At 50.2% G+C, this 23,983-nt stretch overlaps 1 protein-coding gene across 3 annotated transcripts in view; it reads right to left on the bottom strand.

The window, feature by feature from the left end:
• Nucleotides 1-19,644, bottom strand: part of TERF1 (telomeric repeat binding factor 1) — a 529,145-nt gene extending 509,501 nt beyond the window's left edge. For 2 of the 3 annotated variants that reach the window (XM_069621208.1, XM_069621209.1), the window contains exon 1: nucleotides 19,182-19,570. In XM_069621208.1, coding sequence (XP_069477309.1) covers nucleotides 19,182-19,518 — 337 coding nt within the window. In that variant the 5' untranslated portion in view covers nucleotides 19,519-19,570. Of the gene's footprint in view, nucleotides 1-19,181 lie in introns of all 3 variants that reach the window. The other variant, XM_069621207.1, reaches the window with a different exon arrangement.
• Nucleotides 19,645-23,983: the final 4,339 nt, after the last annotated feature.

Below are 23,983 nucleotides of genomic sequence, written 5' to 3'. Positions count from 1 at the left end.
CACAAAAAACAAAAAAAAAAAGACATGCTCGAGCCCGGCAGAAGGAAGCCTGTACAGTAAAGGTCAAAAGTGGAACTGCAAATTTATGACAAGGCAGATGAAGCCTAAGGAAATGATTGACCTACCAGAAGCTTGAAGCCCAAGCCTCAACTGTTAAATTGTACCAATAAGCCAAAGTGTGCAAGACTGAAAGAACTGTGCCATCCACCTACACATTTTAGGAAACTCTCAACCCTGTGGTGCTGAACGTGGGGAAAAGGATTCACTTGGCATTTTGAAAAAGAGGGCAAGGTTAGGTTTTCTTATTTTTGACCAGGCTGAGACTGTTTGTTATTCATTTAACGGCCAAGATTACTCCAATCCTAGAGTTAGGGCCAGTTAGGAATTCTACCAACCCAATTAAAATACCAAATAAAGGTTTTCGAAACTTGTATCCATTGCGTCTGTGTCCACTATGGATACCATGCCTTAATCTGGGAAAGATCTATTGCAGGTATCTTCTCGAGTGGTCTTTTTCGGCACCTTCTGGACGCACAAATAATTCGCACCATTTTTGGATGTTACGGATCTCTACTTCCAATATTATCACTTTGGGTGTGAGGGTTTCAAGTTTACAAATTCTCTTTTCTTTCTCGAGGGCTTTCAGCTCCATTGTATTTAGTTTGCTTTCGATTGCATCCCCTTTTCTTTCGAATAAGACCCTACCATGTTCAAACCTACATGTGCTGAGCAGGTGCTGCTAGACAGAAACGTGCCATACATAGGCTTATGATGTACTTAGATGGCAGTGTCTTTGCCTGACATCTCCAAGCATATTGACAGAGTAAGGGGCATATGTGTTTGCCTTTCTATTTGAGAGGAATGCCTCCTTTCCACCCTCGACTTGAATATATTGGGCTTGTGTTGGCCTCAGCTTTTCCCCCCGATCCACACATTCAGTAGGCACCCTCCCGTTTGCGCAGTAGAGCGGAGTGTCTGCGGCTGGCCATCAGATCCAGATCAAGTTTTGCCGTTCCCTGTGGGTGAACTAATGAATGTAGGAGCTGACTGAAGTGCCTGCAATACCTCCACTGCACCGACATGCTTTACGGAGGCATCACACATACTGAATGCTTTCCCGTTGACAGTCCGTACCTGTTTTTGTGGCAGCAGCCGATGCTGCTAGCCTGAACATTAATCTTCAGTGGCAATCAAGCGCTCATTGCCTCCACCCATTTTAACGGTGCAGTGCCATTTTCTCCTAGTGCGGCGATGCAGCATAGGGACTGTCGGGAGATAGTGTGCCACTTTGGCGTGCCACTATTTTCAACAGAGATGGTGGGCCACCAGTTTCAACTGATGCCAGTATTGCAGCACGTGCCGTGTGTGTGATTTAGTATGTTAGTACTAATGTGCAGCATCAAGGGTAAACCAAGGGGGCAGATTTGGGCGTTGCAGGCTTTAACACATTAGCATGTACATGGACAAAACAGATTTGCTTGCGAGGAGTACATTCAGAAAAAACAAAAACAAAAAGTTTAATGGGTGAACAGCCTGCTTTGCAAGGTGGCATGTTTAACATTATAGCAATTCCCTCCCTCCCACTCCCCACCACGCCTCCTCCCCGGTGCAGATGAGGGTTCCTCTAGCTCCTTAGAGTATTGGTTCGCAGAGCCACTCCATGTCCAGCAGTTTGAGGCGCTGGGGGCACCACTGTATTCTAAAACCCTCCTTCAGGAAGTTCATAACCTCCGCCCAGTCCCTTCCAAAGTGTTGTACATTACTGTTCATTGCATAGTTAGCCCGTTCCAGGGCTACTACCTCCCACACCTTGCGTAGCCAGCCCTGAATAGTGGGGATATTGTCGCTCTTCCATCTTTGGGCGATGATGATCATTGCAGCCAAGGTTCAGATCACTCTTGCCTTCTCTTGGTTCTTGGGTTCGCTGGTCCCTGTCCTGTTCTTTAAGCGCCAGCAGGGTGTGTTCCGGGGGCTTATCCTCCTCCATCCCGAGTGCCTGTCGTAGGGCTTGTCGTATGTCATTCCAGAAGGGCTCTATCTTGGGGCATCTCCACCATATGTGCTACGCTGTACCCCTGCCTCCATATCCCCTCCAGCACTCTGCTGAAGTTATATTTGGGTATATGCTATGCAGCCGGGCCGGTGTGGAATGCCACCCATACAGGATTTTGTACTTCCTGTAATTGTGATGTTCTTGCTAGCTTCAGTATTTTCCCCCACAGCTTCCCCATGTTTCCCTCGTGATCTCTCGTCCTAACGTTTGTTCCCATCTTTGCATGTATGCCCACATGGTTCTCTGTGTGGCATCTTCTATTCTTTTATGAAGACTGGAGGGATAATTCTCCAGAATGGCTAATTTCCCTTACCTGTCGAGTCCCTCAGCAGCTTTGCTGGATTTCTAGGGTTCAATTTCTTTGCCTGGTAAGAGTGTGAGCCTTTTTTTCCCACTCTTACATGCGTTTTGTTGTGTGTTATACATTTTTTGCTCATGGACAATGGAGTCTCACCCATTCCATAGGCATCATCTTTTTATTGTGTGTCACACAGCACCTTCAGTGCAGTGACACAGAGTTGTCTTTTTCAGACTTCCCACTTTAAACTCCCATTTTCTGGGACTGACTACTGTCTCCCAGAACATGTAAAGTTGCCATTGGCTTTACTAGTCTTTTTAAATCTACAGACCCAGTACACCCCATCTACCAATAGAGTACTGGAAAGGTTTATAGTTATCCCCTTATGTCTGATTCTCATGGAACATTATTTTGTTCCCCTTTCTCTAAGATTTGGCTGGTGGTAGGGGTATCTACCATTTTTATTCTACCGCAGGCTATGAAAATAGCCTCGGTACCGTTAGAGGCTATGGTGGTAGCCTCGAACCCGCTGGACCCCTTTTATTTTTATTTGGTTCCGGTCGGGTTTATTTGCTATTTCTTTTTGTAAAGGTCTTTCTCATGTTGTACTCTGCGCGCCAAACCAGGTTTGGTTCCTTTGTTCACCGTCCTTTGGCGGGCTTCTGCACAGAAGCCCTCCTTAGGCACCCGAGTGTCTGGGTGGACACGATGTGAGGGAGGGGTTTGAGGCCCCTTGCGCAGGGTCTCCTTGGAGACCCAAGTCACACTCTAGTTTGATTGGCTAGGTGGCTGTCCTCCCAGGACAGCCACCCTGCTGTGTGATTGACAGCCAGGCTGTGTGAATGGGGGATTTGGTGCATAAAAAGCCAGTCTCTGGGACTGGAAGGCAGAGTCGCTACTGGATCCAGAGAACCAAAGAGAAGCTGAAGGGAGACGACTGCTGCAACTTCTGGGCATCCCGGTGAAGCCCTGCTGCAGGTCGTATCGCCCGAAACGTCTGCATTGCCCGAAACTTCTGCAAGGAGTCTTCTTCCCTTGAGCTTGGTGGGACCAACCAGCTCGCCAAACACCAAACCCCGGCCTCCCTCTCCTGGTCGAATTTGCTGTACATCGCTGCAGTAGATCGGATAGCCACTGGGAAGAGAACCAGTTTGGGTTTTAAGGAGCGCACCTTTTATTTGACGTTTTGCTCCGCTGCTGGTTTCTTCCCTGGGCAGTGCAGGACCCTCCAGCCGTCGTCCTTGTCCCCACGACAGAAGCTCCAGGAACCGTGAGCCTGCAGGAACTGCAACAACTGCCTCAGCTACAGCATTCTTCTCCATTTAAGGTACTGTAGCAAATCCGGTTGTTCGTTCCGTACGACCGCGGCGAAAGTGCTTGACCTCTCCGAAGGCTCGAAAGGCTTGTCCTTCTCTTCACCTTTGAATAACTTTCTTTCCGACCAACTTCGTTTTGAACTCTTGGCAAAGACTTAACCACAAACTACTCTGAAATGTGTGATCCTCTGCAAAGACTCTGACCCATTAACCTAGAACTTGTTTGGGTTGTTGATTTTGAATAACCTTGCCTTTGTCTCCCTTTTAAATTGCTGGAGTGCCATTTTGCTCACACTTCATTTTGAGCCTAACTTGTCCAGAATTGATTGGGGGTTGTTGTAGTGTATTCAGACTGTGTTTTCTGCTGCTTTATGATAGTGAACTGTTTATAACTGAAGGTGTAAATAAATGTATATTCTTTTACTCAGAAACCTTGAATCAGTGTTTGCTTGAATCATAGTAATTGTTGTCCTTTGTGTAAACTCTTGTACTGCTCACTTTACTCTTGAGATAAGTCTGGCTGCTCAGCCAACGCTACCACTTTACTGTGTAGTACAGGCTTGTACCAAAGGTGAAATTGTACTTACATGTGTATTCTTAATTGTGTGTGGTGTTCCCAAAGGTTACTGCATATGATTCTGCCTAACAATTGGATATCAGCCCCTTTGTTCCATCATTCATTAATATGAATTGCTCGAAAGGCGTTAGTGTCCTAGTGGCTGCTTTCCCATTGTCCGGACTCATTGCCCAGTCTCCCACCCTCAATTCTTGCTTGCACGCCTAAAGGTGCAGATGTCCTCCCCCTGGAACAGATCCCCGATATGCCTGCATCCTCCCTCCTTCCATTGCCCAAAAGCCCCTTTTTCCATTCCCGGTGTGAAGTCACCATTTTGAAATATGGGGGGAAATGGGGATGATGGGTCGTTCTACCCTTCGTTTTAACCACCTTGTCCCATGTATCTGCCACTAGTGGCACTTATGTAGAGATGTGCTGGCTTATGCTGTTTTGGCAGCCAGAGCACGTCCTTAAGATCGCGCCGTGCCACTGCCCGGTCCTTGGCTACTCAGAGTTTTCCCTCACCTCCTTTAAACCACTCTCTGATGACCAGCATTTGAGCGGCTTCATAGTAGATGCAGATGTCCGGCAGTGCCAGGCTTCCTTCCCTTCTCGGGGCCAAGAGTAGCTTTCTATTCACCCTGGGCTTCTTCCCTTCCCAGATAAACTTGTTTACCATTTTGTCCAGCTCCCCAAACAGGCTTGATGGTAGTGCGATTGGTAATGCTTGGAACAAGTACAAGAGTCTGGGGAGGACTACCATTTTCACAGTCACTATTCTTCCTATTCATGATATTCTCAGATTCCTCCATCTCTGGAATACTTTTATAACTTGCTTCAACATTGGTGGGTAATTCGCAGCGTACCATCCCGCAAGGCGGATTCCCAGGTATCCAATTCCCCACGGGGACCAGACAAACGGGTAGAGTCCTTCAGGGTCTCCCCAACTTGCCTTTTCAGCGAGAGGTTCATTAGTTCCGACTTTGTGATATTTATGTGCAGTCCCGACACCGCCCCAAATCTATCTAGTATAGCCCTCACTGCCCTAATGGACTCTTGGAGCTTTGTTAATGCAAGCAACATATCATCCGCACAGCTGCAACCTTGTGGGTCTGCCCCCCCCAAAGGGAATCCCCCCTACCTCCTCCGTATCCCTAACCGCCTGCAGGAAAGGTTCCAAGTATCTGGCATATAGCAGCAGGGAAAGTGGGCACCCTTGTTTAGTTCCTCTACCCAACTGGACTGGGCGTGACATTTCCTCATTCACTGAGAGGCGCATCCGCGGGTCTCTGTAATTTGCCTGCACCATTTTAAGGTAATCTCCCCCTAGATCCATCGTTTCCATGACCTTAAATAGGCAGGACCATTCCACCTGGTCAAATGCTTTTTCTGCATCCAACGCTAGTAATACTGCTGGTGTGTCTGTTTTCTGTACCTTTTCTTCCAAGTGTGCTACCCTCCAAATATTATCTGCTGTCTGCCTTCCCCATACAAAACCAGCTTGATCCAGGTGAGTGAGCTTGGGGAGATGTCCTTCCAGCCTATTCGCCATTATCTTAGTATATATTTTAGCGTCCAAGTTTATTAGGGCTATGAGCCTGTAAGACGTGCATTCAGCATGATCTTTGCTGGGTTTCGGGATCAGAGTTACTTTTGCTTCCTCCATTGAGGGGGTGTTGCAGCCTGTTTCTTTGAATGAGTTGAATAGCCGTGCCATATGCAGGACCAGCGTGGCTACGTATGTTTTAAAGAAGGCCGCTGTGTAGCCGTCGGGCCCCGGCGCCTTCTTTGTGGGTAGTTTCCCCCACTACTCTTCTCACCTCGTCCTCGGTTATAGGCTGGTTCAGAGCTACTTGTGCCGATTCATCTATCCAGGGCAGGGATGAGTAGAGCTCGGCGTAGAACCCTGCCAGGCGCACCTGGATTTCTTAATTGCGTGTGAGGAGGCCTCGCTTTCTATCTTTAAGGGCTGCTATGGAGTTCCTCGTCTCTGCTCCCCTTAGTATACGTGCCAGCAGCGCATCCCTCTCGTTGGCCTTTGCGTAGAACCTCTGCCTGATAAAAATGAGTGCAACATCCGCCTGTTTCGTGCGAAGACCCCTAATTGCCCTATTGCTGTCTATAGGCCCTTTGCGCTCCTCTTGTGGGGGTTGCTGCCACTGCTTTCCTTGCTGTCTCTACCTCTGCCTCTAGTTGTTTCTCGAGGGCCTTCAGCTGCTTATCTCTACAGGCCTTTGCAGCAATAAGCTCCACCCGAATTATAGCCTTGAATGCGTCCCATCTGGAGCTCTCCCTTGTATCAGTGTCTTTCTTGAGCGTCATTTTACCCTCAATATCCTCTCTAATCACCGGGTCCCTCAGCAGCGTCCCTGGACATTTCCACCCCCAGATCTTGTGCGTCCGCCTCTGAAGCTCTAGTGTCATTGAAACGAGTTTGTGGTCTGCTATTCCTAGGGGTCCCGCTTCCATGTCCCTCACACTCTTCAGGAGCAGCCCAGATATAGTAAATTCTGGATTGTGTGCCATGCGCACTCGATAGAAAGGTAAAGCCCTCCTCCTCCCCCTTTACTCCCCTCCAGATACCCCGCAGCCCAACCTTTTCCATTTTTTGGTTCAGTTCCGCAGAGGCCCCTGTTCCACCACCTCCCAGCCCCGATCCGTCTTTGTCCCTCTGCCATGCCAAGTTGAAGTCCCCCATTAGGATTATATGACCTCTTGCAAAATCTTCCAGTTTTCCTACGAATTCCCTTAGAAATGCGTCCTGCCCGATATCTGAAGCGTAAATGGATGCAATTGTATACTTGGCTTCCATGTGCGTCCACCCCCTCCCCATTACATACCTGCAGCCCTTATCCCTGCAGACTTCATCCACTCTAAAATCCATTGTGTTTTTGACTGCTATCGCTACCACCTGTGTCTTCGTACCGCTCGATGCATGGAATATTTGGTCAAATCCTCTCATTTTTAGCCTGCCCTGGTCCTTCACCATCAGATGCGTCTCCTGTAACCCCAGGATGTCTATGCCCTCCCTTCTAGTAAGCCTCTCTAATTTGTTCCTCTTCAGGGGAGTATTTAGTCCCCTGACGTTATGTGTTACTCATTTGAATGTTTGTCATGCAGGACTTTCTGCCTCCTACAGTTCCCTCGCTTCTCAGGTTTTGGCCCTCTGCTTTGGACCCCTGCCTAGCCTTCCCGAGAGCCCTCTTTTCCTTTGCGATCTGATTGTCTCCTTTTACCCCCCCCCAATAAGCACTTCTAACCATTTCCCCCCGCTGCCGCTGGCTTCCCCATTCCCCTCCCTACACCCCTCCCCTCCCCTCACCACAGCTTCCCCCTCCCCCTGGAAGTACCTGCCCTTCCCGCTTCTCCTCTCCTTCCTCGGGCATTCCCACCCATTCTAATCCCAAAGACGTTTGTCCCCCCCATGCCCCGTTACCTCCTTCCGAGACGCCCTGTAATGCTTCTTATTTAGGAGCACTCTTGTTCCCCTGAGTCATTTGTTCCGCCCGTGCCTTTCTCCCTTTCCCTTTGTGGTTTTCTGCTCCAGTCATTGTTCAATCAAGTAGTGCAGGAAGGGGAAAGGGGATGTTTGATTTTCTTTCGACAGCAGGAAGAAACGGTCGGCAGAGTTGCAGCCTGCCAAAGACCAGTGGGCTGAGCTGGAAAGTTTCACGGTGCAGGAAGGGCTACAATATTCTCTGTCACATGTTAAAGTTGGGAGTGACAAGAAGGGCTGGAGTTGAAGGAAGTGACATCGAAGGTAGGTGGGTAAAATGTGCAAGATGCATGTGATATAGGAGAAGGGTTGGGTTTTGGAGAAAAGCTTTGAGCTGGAAGGCTGTTTTTTGTATGGGGCTTTAAGCCTGTGGGTTTCTGCAGGTTTATTTTACCAGGTTACCTCCGATTTTGCTGCATGACGGAGCCCGCTCTGAGACTGTAAAATGGGTCGAGAGTTAGCAAGCTCTGACTTCGAGTAAGGACCTGGGGCTGTGGTTTCTGAATTTGGAAGGTGATCGTCGGGTGAGAAAGCCAGGCTGGTCGTTTGGTAGCTGTCCGATCGTAAGCCTCGCAGAGCCTTAAAAGATGCTGCGAGCGAAGTAGTTATTTGTGTGCCTGGCAGAGCGACAGGGCAGCGCAAGCTGGGATTCTGAGCCAGAAGGTGGGGCTGCTGTCGACTGCTGCTGAGACAGGCCAAAACTGCAGACAGGCTGGTGGTCGCAAAGGTCTCAAATGAAGTTCAAGTGAGTATTAATATAGTCCAAAGAAACTGGAATTTCTTGCAAGACGTGATTTGCACCGGTGAAACTGACCCAGAATGCATATGGCCCCCCCATATCCATTGTACCCGTGGATCAAGGAAGTTGCCTAAATCAAAATTGATTATGGGAATAATTCTGCTATGCAAGAGAATCCATTAGCTCTAATCTCAAACCAACCCGGCCTTAGCTATAGGGAAATGGGTAAATGAGAGGTGAGGCTCTTTCCAGAGTGCATTTGCTTGCATAAACCAACTAATGTGCTTACCAGGGTGTGACCCAATTTAATTCCCAACCTATTAATAGTACACGTGGGTAGCAGCTGAAGATGTCATGCCCCGTTACACACATTATCAATGAATGCTAATTAGGGTTTCTAGAACCCAAAGAAAACTGTCAGTGTGGAATTGCATGTTCTGTTTTCCTTTTTTATTTCCCAACACCATACATCGCCGAATTTATGGATTGCTAGCCCAGTTGGAATGTGCTTCGTTTTACACGTTTTGTTTTCTTACTGAAATGATGCAACTTCTGTAGTCTTCTGTAGCTTCTTAACATAAACTTTATTACAGGTAACAAGCTTTATTACAGGTAACAACAAGATGTTAAGCACAGAACCACTGGGTCCCATCACACGGGCTCAACTGACATAAACTGGAACCTTGACACTACATTAATCACCAAACATTCCACTACCTCACATCAGCATTCCATGCATACAGAACAAGTACTTGAAAACACATCTCCCTCCTTTCCAGCAACACCACAAACACGTAAAGCACATCAGGACACTTGCCTATAACCAATGCAAATAGAAAAATCATCTTGTTAACGGATCTACATTTTTCAATATAAAAGTACGGATTGTGAGCCTGCGTGATATTTTGTTATTGTGTGGTCTATTCAATTTACAATATACAGTGTTTAAATCTGGTGTGTGCCTAGTGCAGTACCAAGTCTTCTGATGTTTAGCCAACGAACCAATAATCCAATATAACTGTTAACAGAAAAGTGGTGGCAGAGAATATTTCTTACACGACTCCTCCGTCTGCTGATTTCTTCTCTTTCCCGATATTTCATCGCTCTGTCTCTTGCTGACAATGCTCTCCTTTGTATCCGATTATTAAGTGTATGCCATTATGCAATTTTCCTCCAGTTTAGAACCTTATTTTTTCTGAAAATGCCAGATGGTGCAGGAGCTACTCAATCAAGTTGCCGTATTCCTTTGCATCAAGCCACACCTCCATCGTTATGATATGATATTTTATTTGTATCGCGCTCATACACAAGTGTTTCAGAGCACGACGAGGCAAGGGAGGGGGACAAGGGAGGACAAAACAACGATCTTACTAGGCCCAGTGACATTGAGAACGCGCAAGTGCAAGGGAGAAGTGGACCCTTTGCCTGTGCTTTGCCTGTGTACCGATCTGATGCCCCCCCATTGCTTGACTCTGAATAAGTAGACTTAACCTGTCTTAAACTAATTAGCCTGCATTGCTCATACAGAGCACGCACTGCCTAGCCAAATAGTGCCTGTAACGCTTATCTATAACTGCCTCACAGACCCGGCGGCCCTTCCTCTCTAATCTCGGTAACATGCTACCACGCTGGTCCTCCCTAAGGTCACTGCTCTCCTCATTACAAGTACTACTCTCAGTGTGGTCAATTAGCTCCTTGCACACCTCATCCATGGCCACCTCTCACAGATCTCCTGATACCTACCAAAGTACTGCACCTCAATACCACAACATCTACCTCAACGATCCGGCCCTATGGCTCGACCATTTCGCCAAAAAACCCTCACCCAACCAACCATGTCCTATCACTCTTAGAAACCTAAGATTAGGATCTAGACATATGGGTAAGAAGGGACACCCCATGTACCTGAGGCGATACCTCAAAACTCATACGCACAGCCCGCCCCCACAAACGGCCACCTCACCCACGCCCCATCACCCTCAAACCATCACAGCTTCATCGAGCAACGTTGGTTTAATTAAAGCTGCCCTGATTAACGCAAGATCCCTAGCTGCGCACGCTCTGGACATTGCTGATCTTATCAAAACTCAGGAACTCGACTTCATCGCCATCTCCGAGACCTGGCTGCACGCGGCTTCCGGCCCGGCACTCCCATTGGCCATCCCCACTGATTACTCCATCATCAGATGTGATCGCACCTCGAGAGGTGGAGGAATTGCTTTCATCGCTAGAAACTCATTAGGACTTAGAACCATCCCAAGCACTAAGGTGGAAACTGCAGAGTTACTCTCTGTCAAGCTCGGACTCTCAGCTAACCAAACAGCTACCATCCAACTAATATACAGACCCCCTGGTCCACCCACATCCTTTGTGGATAATATCTCTACGTTAGTACTCAACAATGCTAAATCCAACTCCCAAACCATCATTTTTGGCGACCTCAATCTAGGACACCAAGGCCCTAATGATCCTGCGGCCCTCGACCTAGCTAATACCTTAACAGATTTAGGTTTCACTCACCACATACAGGAACCCACCCACAATAAAAGGGCGGTCCCTTGACTGGCTTAGTGACACCAATTGCAATATTAGCGTAATCTCCAACGCCCCTTGCTTGTGGTCTGACCACCATGTCATCACTTTTCAGCATCGAAGCAGCCCCACCACCCAGGCCTTTGGTCGCCCCAGCCACCCTCACTAGAAATAAAAAGAACATTATGACCGAAAAAATACTCCCCCCTTATCCTTCCCACACTAAATAACGCTCCCGACACTTGCTCAGACCCCACCAACCTAGCCGACATGTATAACCAGTCACTGCTTGCAGCCATCAACTCTATCGCCCCGCTCAAACCGAGGAAATCCAAACAACGAGCACACCTTAACTCGTGGTTTACTCCCCAGTTTAGAGTGTTACGCAAAGAGAAACGCACAGCAGAGTCACGCTGGAGAAGTCACCACTCCAACGCCCACAAGGACAGTCTTCAGATAGCCACCCTTAACTATAAAGAAGCTGTACTCCAGGCAAAAAAAGATTCTTATAATAACCGCATAATATCAGCCCAGTCCAATACTAAGGAACTCTTTAATATCCTTAAGGAACTCGAGACACCTGCAGCCCCCCCTGACTCTTGCTCCAAAGACAACACTTGGTGCACCAATATTCAGTCAACACTCCTGGGTAAAATTGCTACCCTCCAATCTAAAATCAGGCACAAACAGAAATCCCTACAGCTTGACCAACCACCGACCACACCTACACTTAATACACATTTAACCTATCCGCATAAACCTTTCTCCTCCCCACTCACTACTCTCGAAGTAGAAAACATCATAAACAATTTAAAACCTTCCAATTGCCAAGGCGACCCCTGCCCAGCACATATTATCTAGGAAGCATCTCATGAGCTAGCCCCGTTCATTACAGCATTCATAAATGCTTCTTTCAAGACGGGTATTGTCCCCGACAACCTAAAGGATGCATGGGTTATCCCACTCCTCAAAAAACCCTCCCTTGACCCTAATATCCAAACTAACTTCAGACCTATCACTACAGTCCCATTCCTGCTCAAGATCCTGGACCACGCAGCCTACCTGCAGATTCAGGATTACCTCAAAATAAACAATCTCCTGGGCTTAAAACAATCAGGGTTCCGCCCTAAACATGGCACGGAGTCAGCTCTGATCGACTTGAAAACTCAGATGGAGTCACTGAAGGACAATGGGAAGCTAGCTATTCTCCTCGATCTCTCCGCGGCTTTTGATCTGGTCAACCACCAAATACTCTGCCAGCATCTCAAATCCGCAGCCCACTTCTCCGACTCTGCCAATGCCAGGATCCACTCATTCCTGATCAATAGATCCATGAGGGTCTTCTCACCGCTGGCATCAGCGGATCCCTCCCCTACTCACTGTGGCGTTCTTCAAGGCTGGTGTGTATCCCCTACGTTGTATAACGTATTCACCAAGCCCCTCTTCGATGTGCTTGACTATCTGGGTGTCTCCTACACTAACTACGCGGACGACACCCAGATACTCATCCCTATCACAGGAGACTACACAGCTGACAGCAAAGCCCTTAAGGATGTTTACTCGGTCATCCAGGCCTGGATGGCACAGCACAAACTTTGCCTTAACGATGATAAGACTGAGCTCTTACTTCTAGGATCAAATCATCGGCTCAACAATCTAGACCAAACCTACAACTCCTTCATTATTGACGGCAATGACATTAAAGTCTCCAAAGATACTAAGAAGCTAGGGGTCTATCTTGACTCCTCGCTTTCTCTGAACAGACAAATAAATGCAGTTAGGTCAGCTTCGGCCTATACCTGCAAACTTTTCACTGCCTGTAGACCCTTCCTAAATTCCACCAACTGTATCACACTCGCCAGAACTCTTGTTATGGCCAAAATCGAATACTGTAGTGCTCTCTACCTAGGGACCAGTCAGTCTAACCTTAATAAATTGCAAACTGTACAAAATAATGCCTTAAGCATCCCGAGACGCTCTCATATCTCCTCCGTCAGATCGGACTGAAGCTGGCTCCAGGTAAAACAGAGAATTGCCCTGAAAACCCTAGCTTTGACTCACAAATGTCTGAGCAACAACGCCCCACCTTACCTGTCCGCTCGCTTCTCACGCCACACCTCCACTCGACCTACCAGAGCAGCCCAAACTGACAGCCTCATCGTGCCTAGATGCAAACTCCAAAAAGCTGGTTGGGTGAGCTTCCCCGTCCTGGCCTCCAAACTCTGGAACAACTTGCCCACACCTATCAGAATTGAACCATCATTCCACTCCTTCAAGAACAATGCTAAAACATGGCTGCTCTCCCAAGACTCATGAGACCTTGACACAGTCCAGACTCCATGTGGGGTACAGGACTGAATATACATTTTCTCTCTGCTCTGTCCCTGTATTATACGCTGTTAATGGTACCCTTCGGTACATGTATATATGCTGTATATTTTTGTAACTCACTGTAACTACTGCTTTTTGTAACATGTTTAAGAGTATGTACATGTATATATGTTGTATATTTTTGTAACTTCTGTAACTACTGCTTTTTGTAACATGTTTAAGAGTATGCGCCCGGTTGTCCCTGGGCCTGGTTTTTTGCGCTTTATAAATAAAATAAAATCAAATCAAATCGAAAGTGCTGAGCAAGGGATAAAAAAACAAGTAGCAGTGCAGTCAGCAAGGTGGCAAGTGCTAGGAATAAGGCGCAGACAGGAGGTGTCTGATAAGTGCAGATTAGGGGACTGTAGGGTTACAGATACAGACCCAAGTGCAAGGGTTGCCAAGAGGCAGTGCGGGTTGGGGCTGGGTGCGCATGTACCTGGGCCCAAGTTAGAGGCTAGCCAGGTGCAAGGTGCCGAAGCAGACAGATCAGCAGGGGAGAGGAAGAACAGAAGCAAAGAGGAAGGTCTTGAGGTGCTACCGGAACCGGAGATGGTTCTCCTCAAGTTTCAGAGTGGCAGGGAGGCTGTTCCAGAGGGAGGCCCCAGCCGAGGAAAGAGATCTACCCCCAACTCATTGCTTGGAGAAGCGACTGACCCTGAAGGAGTTGGAGGTGAAGGAGCGAAGATCTCGAGTGGGAAGGTATTTACGGAGGGGGAGTTAAAGGTATTTTGGACCCAGGCCCCAGAAAGCCTTGTGGACAATGCAAAGGGTCTTGAATTTAATCCTTGCAGCCACTGGGAGCCAAAGAAGAGATTTCAGGGCCATATTGCTCAGCATATTGTTATAAGGGCATCACTGAGCCACAATGGGCTGCTCTGTGCCGTATTGGGTAGCAGTGTGTTATTCTGAACGTAACGGAATGCCATAACAGGCAATGCTGTCATATTTCAGTAGCACCAGGATAGACAATTCCATATGCATTTTATTTTCTGGTACAGGAATTGTGCTGAGCCGTACTGGAACCTGAACATTAATATATTATTTAATGAGCGTGTGCGCACAATTGAATTTGAAACGTGTTTGTGAGCAAATAGATTTGTAAAATAGATTTAAAATGTGCCAATAGGCTCTGGTGTTCATAATGTTTAAGGAGAAATCTTCTGAAGTAACTTTGAAAGAACTTGCTTGCTAGCTGTTTAAACTCTTGAGAGAAACAAAAACATGTTAGAGTTTTTAAATGTTCAGGAGCTCTTGATTTACAATGAATCGTCATCTAAAAAGCAGATTCTTAACTTTGTATGAGAACATGTATTTTTGGCTGATGCGCTTCATCCAGAATACATGTTTGTAAATGTAATACATTGCCCAAAATGCTTGCAGTGACTGTTCAGAATGGATACCTGTGCTGGCAGTTGGTCATACCATTTTATCACAGGCCTGCAATTCCTCTAGCAAAATCATATCCCTACCGCTGATGTTGGGATCACCCAACAGCGACCTTTGGGCTGCGTTCACACAGCAAACACTCCACAGGGGTCACCCTGCAGGCTCCGTGTCACCGGATTGTACATGTGGTTTGGGGGCACCCAGCACACCGCAGTCCCAGCTCTAGGGGGCACCAGGCCGAGGTTGCACAGACAGGCTGTGGTCACACGGCCAATACCTTCAGGTGGGACGGTGTTGCCCAGCCGGGACACGTCCATGTGCAAGGCCACGCCATTGGGCCTGTTGAACTCGGCAGGGCACTGGCATGGTGCTTGCAATAATACGCCAGAGTCAGCTCTTTATGAGACTGACGAGCCAGAAACGGGCCATCGTTTTTATTGACTTGGTCACATGGTAACCCCCATGTGACCATTAGACACATCCTGGGCATTACCAAGCTCCCAGGAAAATGTGACATGCAACAAGCATGTCGGGACTTCAATTCAAGCCTGTGGTTTAATAAAATTCCACTGTCAGGCTGACCGCTCTATGTACGTAACACGGAGCAAGATCCCTGAACCAAGCCTTCTTACTTGTAACCAAGACAATCTCATGCAACAGCATATCGATGCCTTTGGGCTGTGTTGTGGAGCTGGCCAGGGGACATCGTACCAGCTCCACCGTTGGATGCTATGGGACACCAGCATCAGGAGGCTCATGGCCCCGGAGGTTGCAAGGGTGGGGGCTGGCCATGGACATCGCACCAGCCCCACCTTACAGTGCCATGGGACACCATCACTGGGGAGGCTTCACAGCCTCAGTGATCGGCACAGCTGGCCGTGGTCATTCCTAGGGCCCTGCCCGGCAGGCCAAACAGGGAACCTCATGGCGCCGTGGCCTGCAGGCCCTGTGTCTTCAGGGCGGGCCTGCAGGCCACAATAAAAGATACACACACCAGTTAGTTGGTCATGGTGCCTGCGGCCGTTCTGCCCACACGTGCCTGCAGGCTCCCTTTTATTATCTTGGGCCATGACGTAGTCATGGCATCTCTTAAAAGGGTAACAACGTACCAAGGTACACACCCCATTAAAGGGGAAATACATATCGGAGGTCCACTCCGTAACATCCCTCCTTTTTCATAGGGAACGAACATGTGCGATTCCAACATAACGATTAATCATTGTAACCACAAACATCACTGACTTCATAACTGTCACCATCTGTCAACTCATCCCCTCCCCACAAGTGCCAGTCGCTGTGGGTCCCTCTCTGGTGGATGGTCGGCGTTGTACCGCAAATTACAGAACCCTTTATTAACCTCGGGTACAGAACTGCCACCATTTTCGGACGCTCCACCTGACTGCCGGAGCACAGCTTCACATTGCTGTCCTCTCCTAAAACCACTTTAACCATGTACATACTATGCCGGTTCACAGCATCACAACGCAGTCTACTGAGTCCTCTTAACGCTTAGTCGGGACTGCAGGAGACCAATTCATTCTTCATGAGCGTTAGTTCCGGAGTCACTTCCCGGGTCCGGGTCTGTTGACAGTACAGTTCACAGCCGGCAAAGCCGCGCCTGGTAGGTACCAGGGTCCACATCGGCATAGTCCCTTGATGTGGGCAGGGGAGCGATCTGCGTCCCTCTGGGCATCTCTGGGCATCAGGCTGCTCCTCATGCTGACGACAGGGTGTGGGGTGGCTGGCCATCACTCACCCCTTTTCCGTCTATGTTACCCCCCCAGCTGGGAGTTCTTCTTTCCTTCGATGGCACAGGAGGGCGCACAAGCACTCGTCATGAGCTGCAACCCAGTTCCGGTCGGCCGCGCTGCTTCTTGGTGATAGTTCTGTCTTATGACGGCGTTTCATGTGGCCGGCACCAGTGGCCGGTAGTTCAGGAGTCTTGGTGGTTCAACGTCAACACCACCTGTTTGTCAGCCGGAGTGACTGCAGTGGCCTGCATGGTGTTGGAGACATTGTTGAGCAGTCACTCAGGGTGGCTTCCGTGGTGGGGGTCTGACTTCTTTGTTCTGGTGACCGAGGCTCGGTTGCTGCCTTTCTCCTTTCACGGCCAGTCCCCACCACTGGGCCCAGGAACTGCAGTGTCGTCATTGTCGCTTTTTAGTCACAGCTCTGGACCGGAGGAGGGTTCATGTGTCGACTTGGTGTTGGCCATATTCGTGTGTGCCACTTACACACCAGTAGAGGGTGCCTGATTGGACAGCCACGAAGGGGTGTTGCATTTCTAAACCCCCGGTGATGCATGATGGAGGACAGCACTTCACCGTCCACAGGGGCCCGGGCCCACCATGGGCCGATGCCCATCGCATTGCTCTAACAAAGATCGGGTCTCTGCAACCTGTTACTGCTCCAGCCCGGAGCAGAGTAGCACTTCCCGCCGGTGGCTTCGTTATTCGCTCTGCTCTGGAGCATACCGCGGCTCGTGCCACTGTCCTTCCGGCTCGTGGTGCTGGCAGGCATGCAGGGGAGGGACAGCACACCTCTCCCTGCGGTGGGAGCCGCCTGTGTAGGCGCTTTGTGTTGCGTGGCTTGCGGGAAGGGGAGGGGCAGCTCCTCTTCGTTGCTCTTCCCCTCTGCAGTGGGGCGGGCGGACAGGCAGCTCACCTCTCTCCCGCGAGCGATGCCTCCTCTGGGGCTCATCCTTGTTGCAGCGTATGCCGCTTCTCCTTCACGGCGGGTGTGGGAAGGGCAGCTGTGGCTTTTCCCCACTGCGGCTCGTGTCGCTTTCCCTGTCCCGACCCGTGGTGCAGGCATGCGGGGGAGGGGCAGCTCAGGTCTCATGCGACAGGGCCCGCAGGACAGGCCTCCTCATCTGGGTTTTCCTTGTTGTGGGGGACACTGCCTCCACTTCACGGCGGGCGGGGGAGGGGCATCTTACTTCTTCCGTGCACCGATTGCCACACAGCCTCCCCTTTTGCGGCCGAGGCCACTAACTCTTTCATCTTCGTGGCGATCACGCCACTTGGGGAATCTCGGTGCGGCACTGGCCACCAGGCATCTTCCTTTTCGGGGGTAGCGTGTCACTCCCACACTACGCGGGTGACGACCCACGTCATCACAGATGCGGCAGAGGCCGCAGGACCTTCTTTACAGTTCTTAGAGGGGGGGGCCTCATGTGGCTGACCACGTACTTCACATTGTGTAAGCACAGGGCCCTTCCTCCCTGGCTTGCGGCGGGTGCCGCGGGGAAAGGGGGATATCCCTTTCTTCCCCAGGAACCGCCACTTGCTTTGCGGCTGTGGCCACTCCACTTTTCCCTCCTTCTTGACAGGCACCGCAGGATGCAGCTCACTGCAGGGTGGCCCGGGCTCTTACCGTAGTACGTGCAGTGGAGCGCAGGTTATTCCTGGCTGCAGTGAGGGTCGGGTGCTTGCACTTTGTGTGCTCGTGGTCCTCTCTCTCTCTTTTTCCCTCTTGAGAAAGAGACGACTTCCTCCTCGTCGCCAATGTTGTGTTGTGGAGCTGGCCAGGGGACATCGTACCAGCTCCACCGTTGGATGCTATGGGACACCAGCATCAGGAGGCTCATGGCCCCGGAGGTTGCAAGGGTGGGGGCTGGCCATGGACATCGCACCAGCCCCACCTTACAGCGCCATGGGACACCATCACTGGGGAGGCTTCACAGCCTCAGTGATCGGCACAGCTGGCCGTGGTCATTCCTAGGACCCTGCCCAGCAGGCCAAACAGGGAACCTCATGGCGCTGTGACCTGCAGGCCCTGTGTCTTCAGGGCGGGCCTGCAGGCCACAATAAAAGACACACACACCAGTTAGTTGGTCATGGTGCCTGGGGCCGTTCTGCCCGCACGTGCCTGCAGGCTCCCTTTTATTATCTTGGGCCATGACGTAGTCATGGCATCTCTTAAAAGGGTAACACCGTACCAAGGTACACACCCTCTTAAAGGGGAAATACACATCGGAGGTCCACTCCGTAACATCCTGTAGTGCGCTTTACAAATTCTAAATAATACTTGTGATGGTCAAAGATCAAAGCCTAATCCTTGTTTTACTCAAATCGATTTTAAGGTAATGCTCTAAAGATGCCTTCAAATAATGAGAGTTAGGATTCAATTCTAAGTAATTAGAAACTCTGACAACATTAAATAATTAGATTTTGAACGCAATACTTAAAATAAAATCAGAAGGGAGATGGAAAGCACCGCTTTCTACCAATCAGAGCCCACTAGCTCAGGTCAAACCAAAACAATAAAGCTCATTGGCCGAAAACATTTTTTACCAGATGAAATCAAATGCGCATGCGTCAGAGACACACATGTAGTATTCACACTCAGTCAAAATAGAATTGGGTTATGCTCGACTGCCGCTACAAGAATATAGCACGAAATAATACGTCATTACTGTTCGCTTGCTAACCTTCCATCATGTTGCGGCAGAGTTCGAAGTCTTCCATGTGCTGCAGCTTGAAGTGCTGGTAGAGATACAAGAACATGAAGTCCAGCATCCACTCCGTGACTACTTCCACTGCGGCAGCACAGAGTCCTCTCGCCGGGCACTGACCACCGCAACTCTCACATGCAACACCCCCAACCGATGTCTCTGCAGGGGCATCGACCCCTGCCGTCTCTAATGTTTCAAGTGTCGTGTCCTTCATCATATCCGCGGAGGTGCGCACGCAATTAGCAGATTGTGTCAGAGGCGTTTGGTCCACAGAAGCCCCGCGCTGCGGGAATGGCACGTTCACGTCCTCCATCTCGGGTCCAGGCAAAACAACTCTTGTATGCTCTCTTTGTCCGAGTGTTGCCTGAACCTAACAGGGTAGACGATCGGCTAAGCCCCGCCCAATTACGTCACACTTTCTTCTCTGTACCACGGTTTCTCTGTGTGTGCAACAGGAATGGGTGAATTGCAGGCTGCCTCGCGCACGCCCCCTGCTTGACAGTAGATAAACCACAGTCAAGAGTTATTTATTAAAACTCCATAAACTTGCTCTCGTGTCTGTACAGTCATAGGTCTACGCCGGCAACGGGACTACGGGTGTTTTTGAGTTCAAGAAGTTGTATTTTCAAAAGAGATATAGGTAGAGATTACATATCTCTAGTTTGCAAACTTGTTAATACTTTGCTAATTTCCATATTCAATCACATCACAGGAAATATCACAAGACCTTTAGCATACAATAAATGTAAGTGGCATTACAATAAATAGCATCAAAATTATCCTACAATTAATACAAAATCAGATTGTTGTGGGGCAACCTCCAGGCCCCGTGATCACCCATGAGACCCCTCCCGCTACAAACATGTACACGGAGACGTCCATATGGTTCGGGCTCACTACCGCAGCCGGGAACGCCCCGTTTATGTATACGCACGTAGCAGAGTGCAACGTCACTCCGCCACGTGATCAACCCTTAAAGGGCCAGCACCACTCTCCTCCTTTTCCATGAGGACAACAATAAAAACATCTTAACAGCATCTATACTAACCCACACACTTCACATCAATCAAACCCCCTTTAATCACAGCCACCCGGATCCCCGTGACACTTCACTTCCCAGCCGTGTAGTCCGAACTCACGACTCCAGCACATAGTCACTGAGGCGGACTGGTTTCGCTCACCCTATCCTCAGGGGGTACCTCCTGCCCACCTCCCAGATAGGGGATCCATCCTCGACCATCTCTCTCTCTGGGGAGCAGGGAGAAGGGGCCACACCCCCACCCTCGTCTGGAACCTCCATCATGTCCCTGTCCAGAGATACCTCCGCCCAAGGCTCTCCCAGTCTTTTAAAGAAGCTCACATTCCAGGTTACAGACGCCTTGCCGTCCGAGGCCGTCACCATGGACCCCTTGACAGCCACCACGTCCAACGTTTCTGGTTCATAAGTCAATGACATTTTACCGTGGGGGTGCCTGTTCTTGATGAGCACCTCGTCCCTCAGTTGCGGAGGCCTCTCCTCTGGTTCTCTTGTTCAGTCCTGAGTATTCGGTCCCGTTCTACTTGTTGGTCATCAATGACGGCCGGTTCTTTCTTCCCCACCTCAGGAATCAGCCCTCGCAGGCATCGTCTGAACAGCGCCACCGCCGGAGCCACACCGTAGATGTATGCAGGGTGGTCCGGTAGCCATGCAGGAACTGATACAGCGCCCTCTGTAGGCGCACACCTTGCCCCTGTGCGATGCGGAATACCTTATTGAGAGTCCTCATCATTCTCTCCGCCTCCCCATTTGCCCTGGGCCACAGATGGGGTAACGTTTCTGTGATGCATTCCAAAGCTCTCCATCAGCGCTGTGAAGCTCTCACCCTGGAACGGCGCACCATTGTCTGAACACAACACTTTGGGGAGTCCATGCACTGAAAAGATTTTCTCCATTGCCAGCACCACGTTCTCAAAGGCGACTGATTCCACAAACTCGACTTCGGGGTACCTGGACCACTCGTCCACCACCACCAGGAAGTGGGTCTCCTGGGTCGTGGACCCAAAATCCACATGCACTACCTCCGAGGGCTGGGTGCCCCGTGGCATCGTTTCAATGACAGGCTCCCACTGGACCGGAGACGCCGTCTGACACCATACACAGGATTCAACAAACTGTTCCACTCGTCTCTCCAGCTCGGGAACCACACTTTCAGACGCAGCCTTGCTTTTGTTTTGGCTGCTCCTTGGTGCCCCGGGTGAGCCAACCCAATGACCTCCTGAATCTTCGCCTGAGGGATTACGATCCGATCACCTCTGAGCAGGAGGCTGGATCCAGAGAATGAGAGTTCATCCTTCAATTTCCATAACTGTTCAAGAGTGATCTTCGCCTCCTGCGTCCTCTGCGCCAGATTGTACAGCACCACGCCTTCCAGGATCCTTGCTGCATCGCTGACTTCAGGATGAGAAAGCACTCATCCTGGGCAGCCGTATTCTCCAGATCATCCAGCGGTACAGAGTTAGGAGTCGCTGCCTCCACCACCAGAAGAATGTAAGCATCTGCCTCTTCCGCACAGTCATCTGCCCGGCCTTCCGGGGTACCTCTGGGGTGGCGAGATAGATAGTCCGCAACGTTGTTGCTTCCAGGCCGGTAAACCAGCGAGACCCCATATTGAAGCAGTGCCAGCATCCACCGTTCGATACTGGCAGGTGGTTTAGAGGATGAGCCTCAGGAGTTTGTGGTCCGTCACCACCGTCACCGGACGCCCTAGGACATACAGCCTGAAGTGCCTGCAACCCCACAGGACAGCCAGGGCCTCCCGCTCGATCTGGGAGTATCTTTGTTCCGTCTCAGTGAGGGCCTTGCTGGTGTAGGCCACTGGCTGAATGTTTGAGGTGGCGTCCACCTGTGTCAGAACTGGCCCCAGGCCAAACGGGCTGGCGTCCACCACTATCTTTCACTGCAGGGCGGGATCGAAAAAACGCCATAGTGTTTTCTGCCTTAAGGGCGCCTTTTATGTCGTCAAACACTGCCTGTTCCAGCGCCCCCGTTTGCCACGTGACGTCCTTCTTGGTCAGTGCTCGCAGAGGTTCAGATAGGGAGGCCAAGTTCTTGATAAAGCGACCACAGTATGTCACCATACCCAGAAAGCTCCGCACCTCTGACACGTTCTCCGGCGGTCGGGCCTCCACAATGTCCTTGACCTTGCAGGGGTCATTAACACTCCCCCCTCTTTGAACACGAATCCAAAGAATTCAATTGTTGACTACAGAAACTCACACTTGTCACGGTGCAGCATTAGGCCCAAAGAGCGGAGCCATTCAAAAGTCTTGCCCAATCTGTTTAAATGTTCCGCCTCTGACTCAGCAAAGACCAGGATATCATCACTGATTTTGAGGACTCCATCCAGGTCTGCCAGAGCCCCTCTTATAATATTTTGAAAGACCTCCGCTGCCAAGGACAACCCAAAGCTTAGTCTTTTGTAACGGTACAAACCCCTATGGGTGGTGAATGTCGTAATGTACCGTGACTCCGGGTGCAGCACTACCTGGTGGTATCCCGCTCTCAGGTCCAACTTGGAAAAGAACATGGCACCCTGTAACTCGGTAATGATATCATCAATAGTAGGTCTCAAATGTCTCTCTCTCTTTATGGCCTTGTTGGGGAGGCGCATGTCGACACAAATCCTCACCGAGTCCGGCTGCTTTGGTTTTCGTGCCACTACAATGGGGGTCACCCAGGGGGTTGGGCCTTCAACCTTCTCTGTGATGTCCAGGGAGACCAGATTGTTCAGCTCCCGATCCACCAGCTCCCTCAGATGGAAAGGCACCTGTCGATGTTGAGAGCGACGGGCTGTACCGAGTCGTCAATGTGCAGCCTCACCGGGTCACCAGCCATCCGCCCAATGCCTTCAAACAGTCTGGCGTACTTGTCGAGTAGCATTTGAATGTCCTCAACATAGACAGAGTATGTAAACTTTACAAGTCCTAGGGCTTCAGCTGCCGCGCAGCTGAACAGAGGGTTGCTTCTCACAGGTGTCACGTAGAAGCGAGCCCTTATTCTAGACATTTCATGTCCCACATCCACCAAAAAGGCACCGTCGAGGGGAATCGGTTGCGACCCTCCAAAAGTAAATATACGTGGCTTGGGAGGAGCCAGTGGCAGGGGAAACTCCATTGCCTCGTAGTGTTCTCTTGTCATCACATTGACAGAGGACCCATTGTCCACTAGCACCGGGACAGATGACTTGTTGACTGTGATAATGCATTGCGGTACCGTCTGTTCTTTGATTGCAAGGCCCCAACGCTGGATGCAAAGAAGATGTTCTCTTCCTCCTCTTCCTCCGGTCGGGTGCCTTCTTCACCCTGGTCTATCTGGGCAACATCGGGGGGGCGTGATTTGCGAAAATAGCCAGACCGGACCGGCCTTCTCGACACCACCACAGGCATAGAGGCCCTACACATGCGGGCGTAATGATCAGCCAGACCACACCGACCACACGCTTTCCTCACAGCTGGGCACTCCGCAGGGTGGGGCAGGTCAGACCTGCACTTCTGGCACACCTCCCCTAGCATTCCGCCCCTGTCACAGAAGTTGCCTGCTGGCCTCCTGGTGCCTCTGGCACCTGCACCACGCCCTACAGCACACACCTCTTCTGCCTTGCTTGGGCGCACCCCGCCTCCATCATGGACACTCTTACTTCCTACACCTCCTTGCACCTGCCCAATTCAAGGATACGGGGTAAGGGGACACCTGGGTCCCGCAGCACCTGCCTCCCTAGTTTGCCTGAAAAGCATCACTG

The sequence above is a fragment of the Ambystoma mexicanum genome, chromosome 5q (genome assembly GCF_040938575.1).
Source record: "Ambystoma mexicanum isolate Mex_15411 chromosome 5q, UKY_AmexF1_1, whole genome shotgun sequence".
NCBI classification, from domain to species: domain Eukaryota; kingdom Metazoa; phylum Chordata; class Amphibia; order Caudata; family Ambystomatidae; genus Ambystoma; species Ambystoma mexicanum.
The sequence above is the reverse complement of the archived record's forward strand: the minus strand, read 5'-3'. Positions and strand labels throughout refer to the sequence as shown.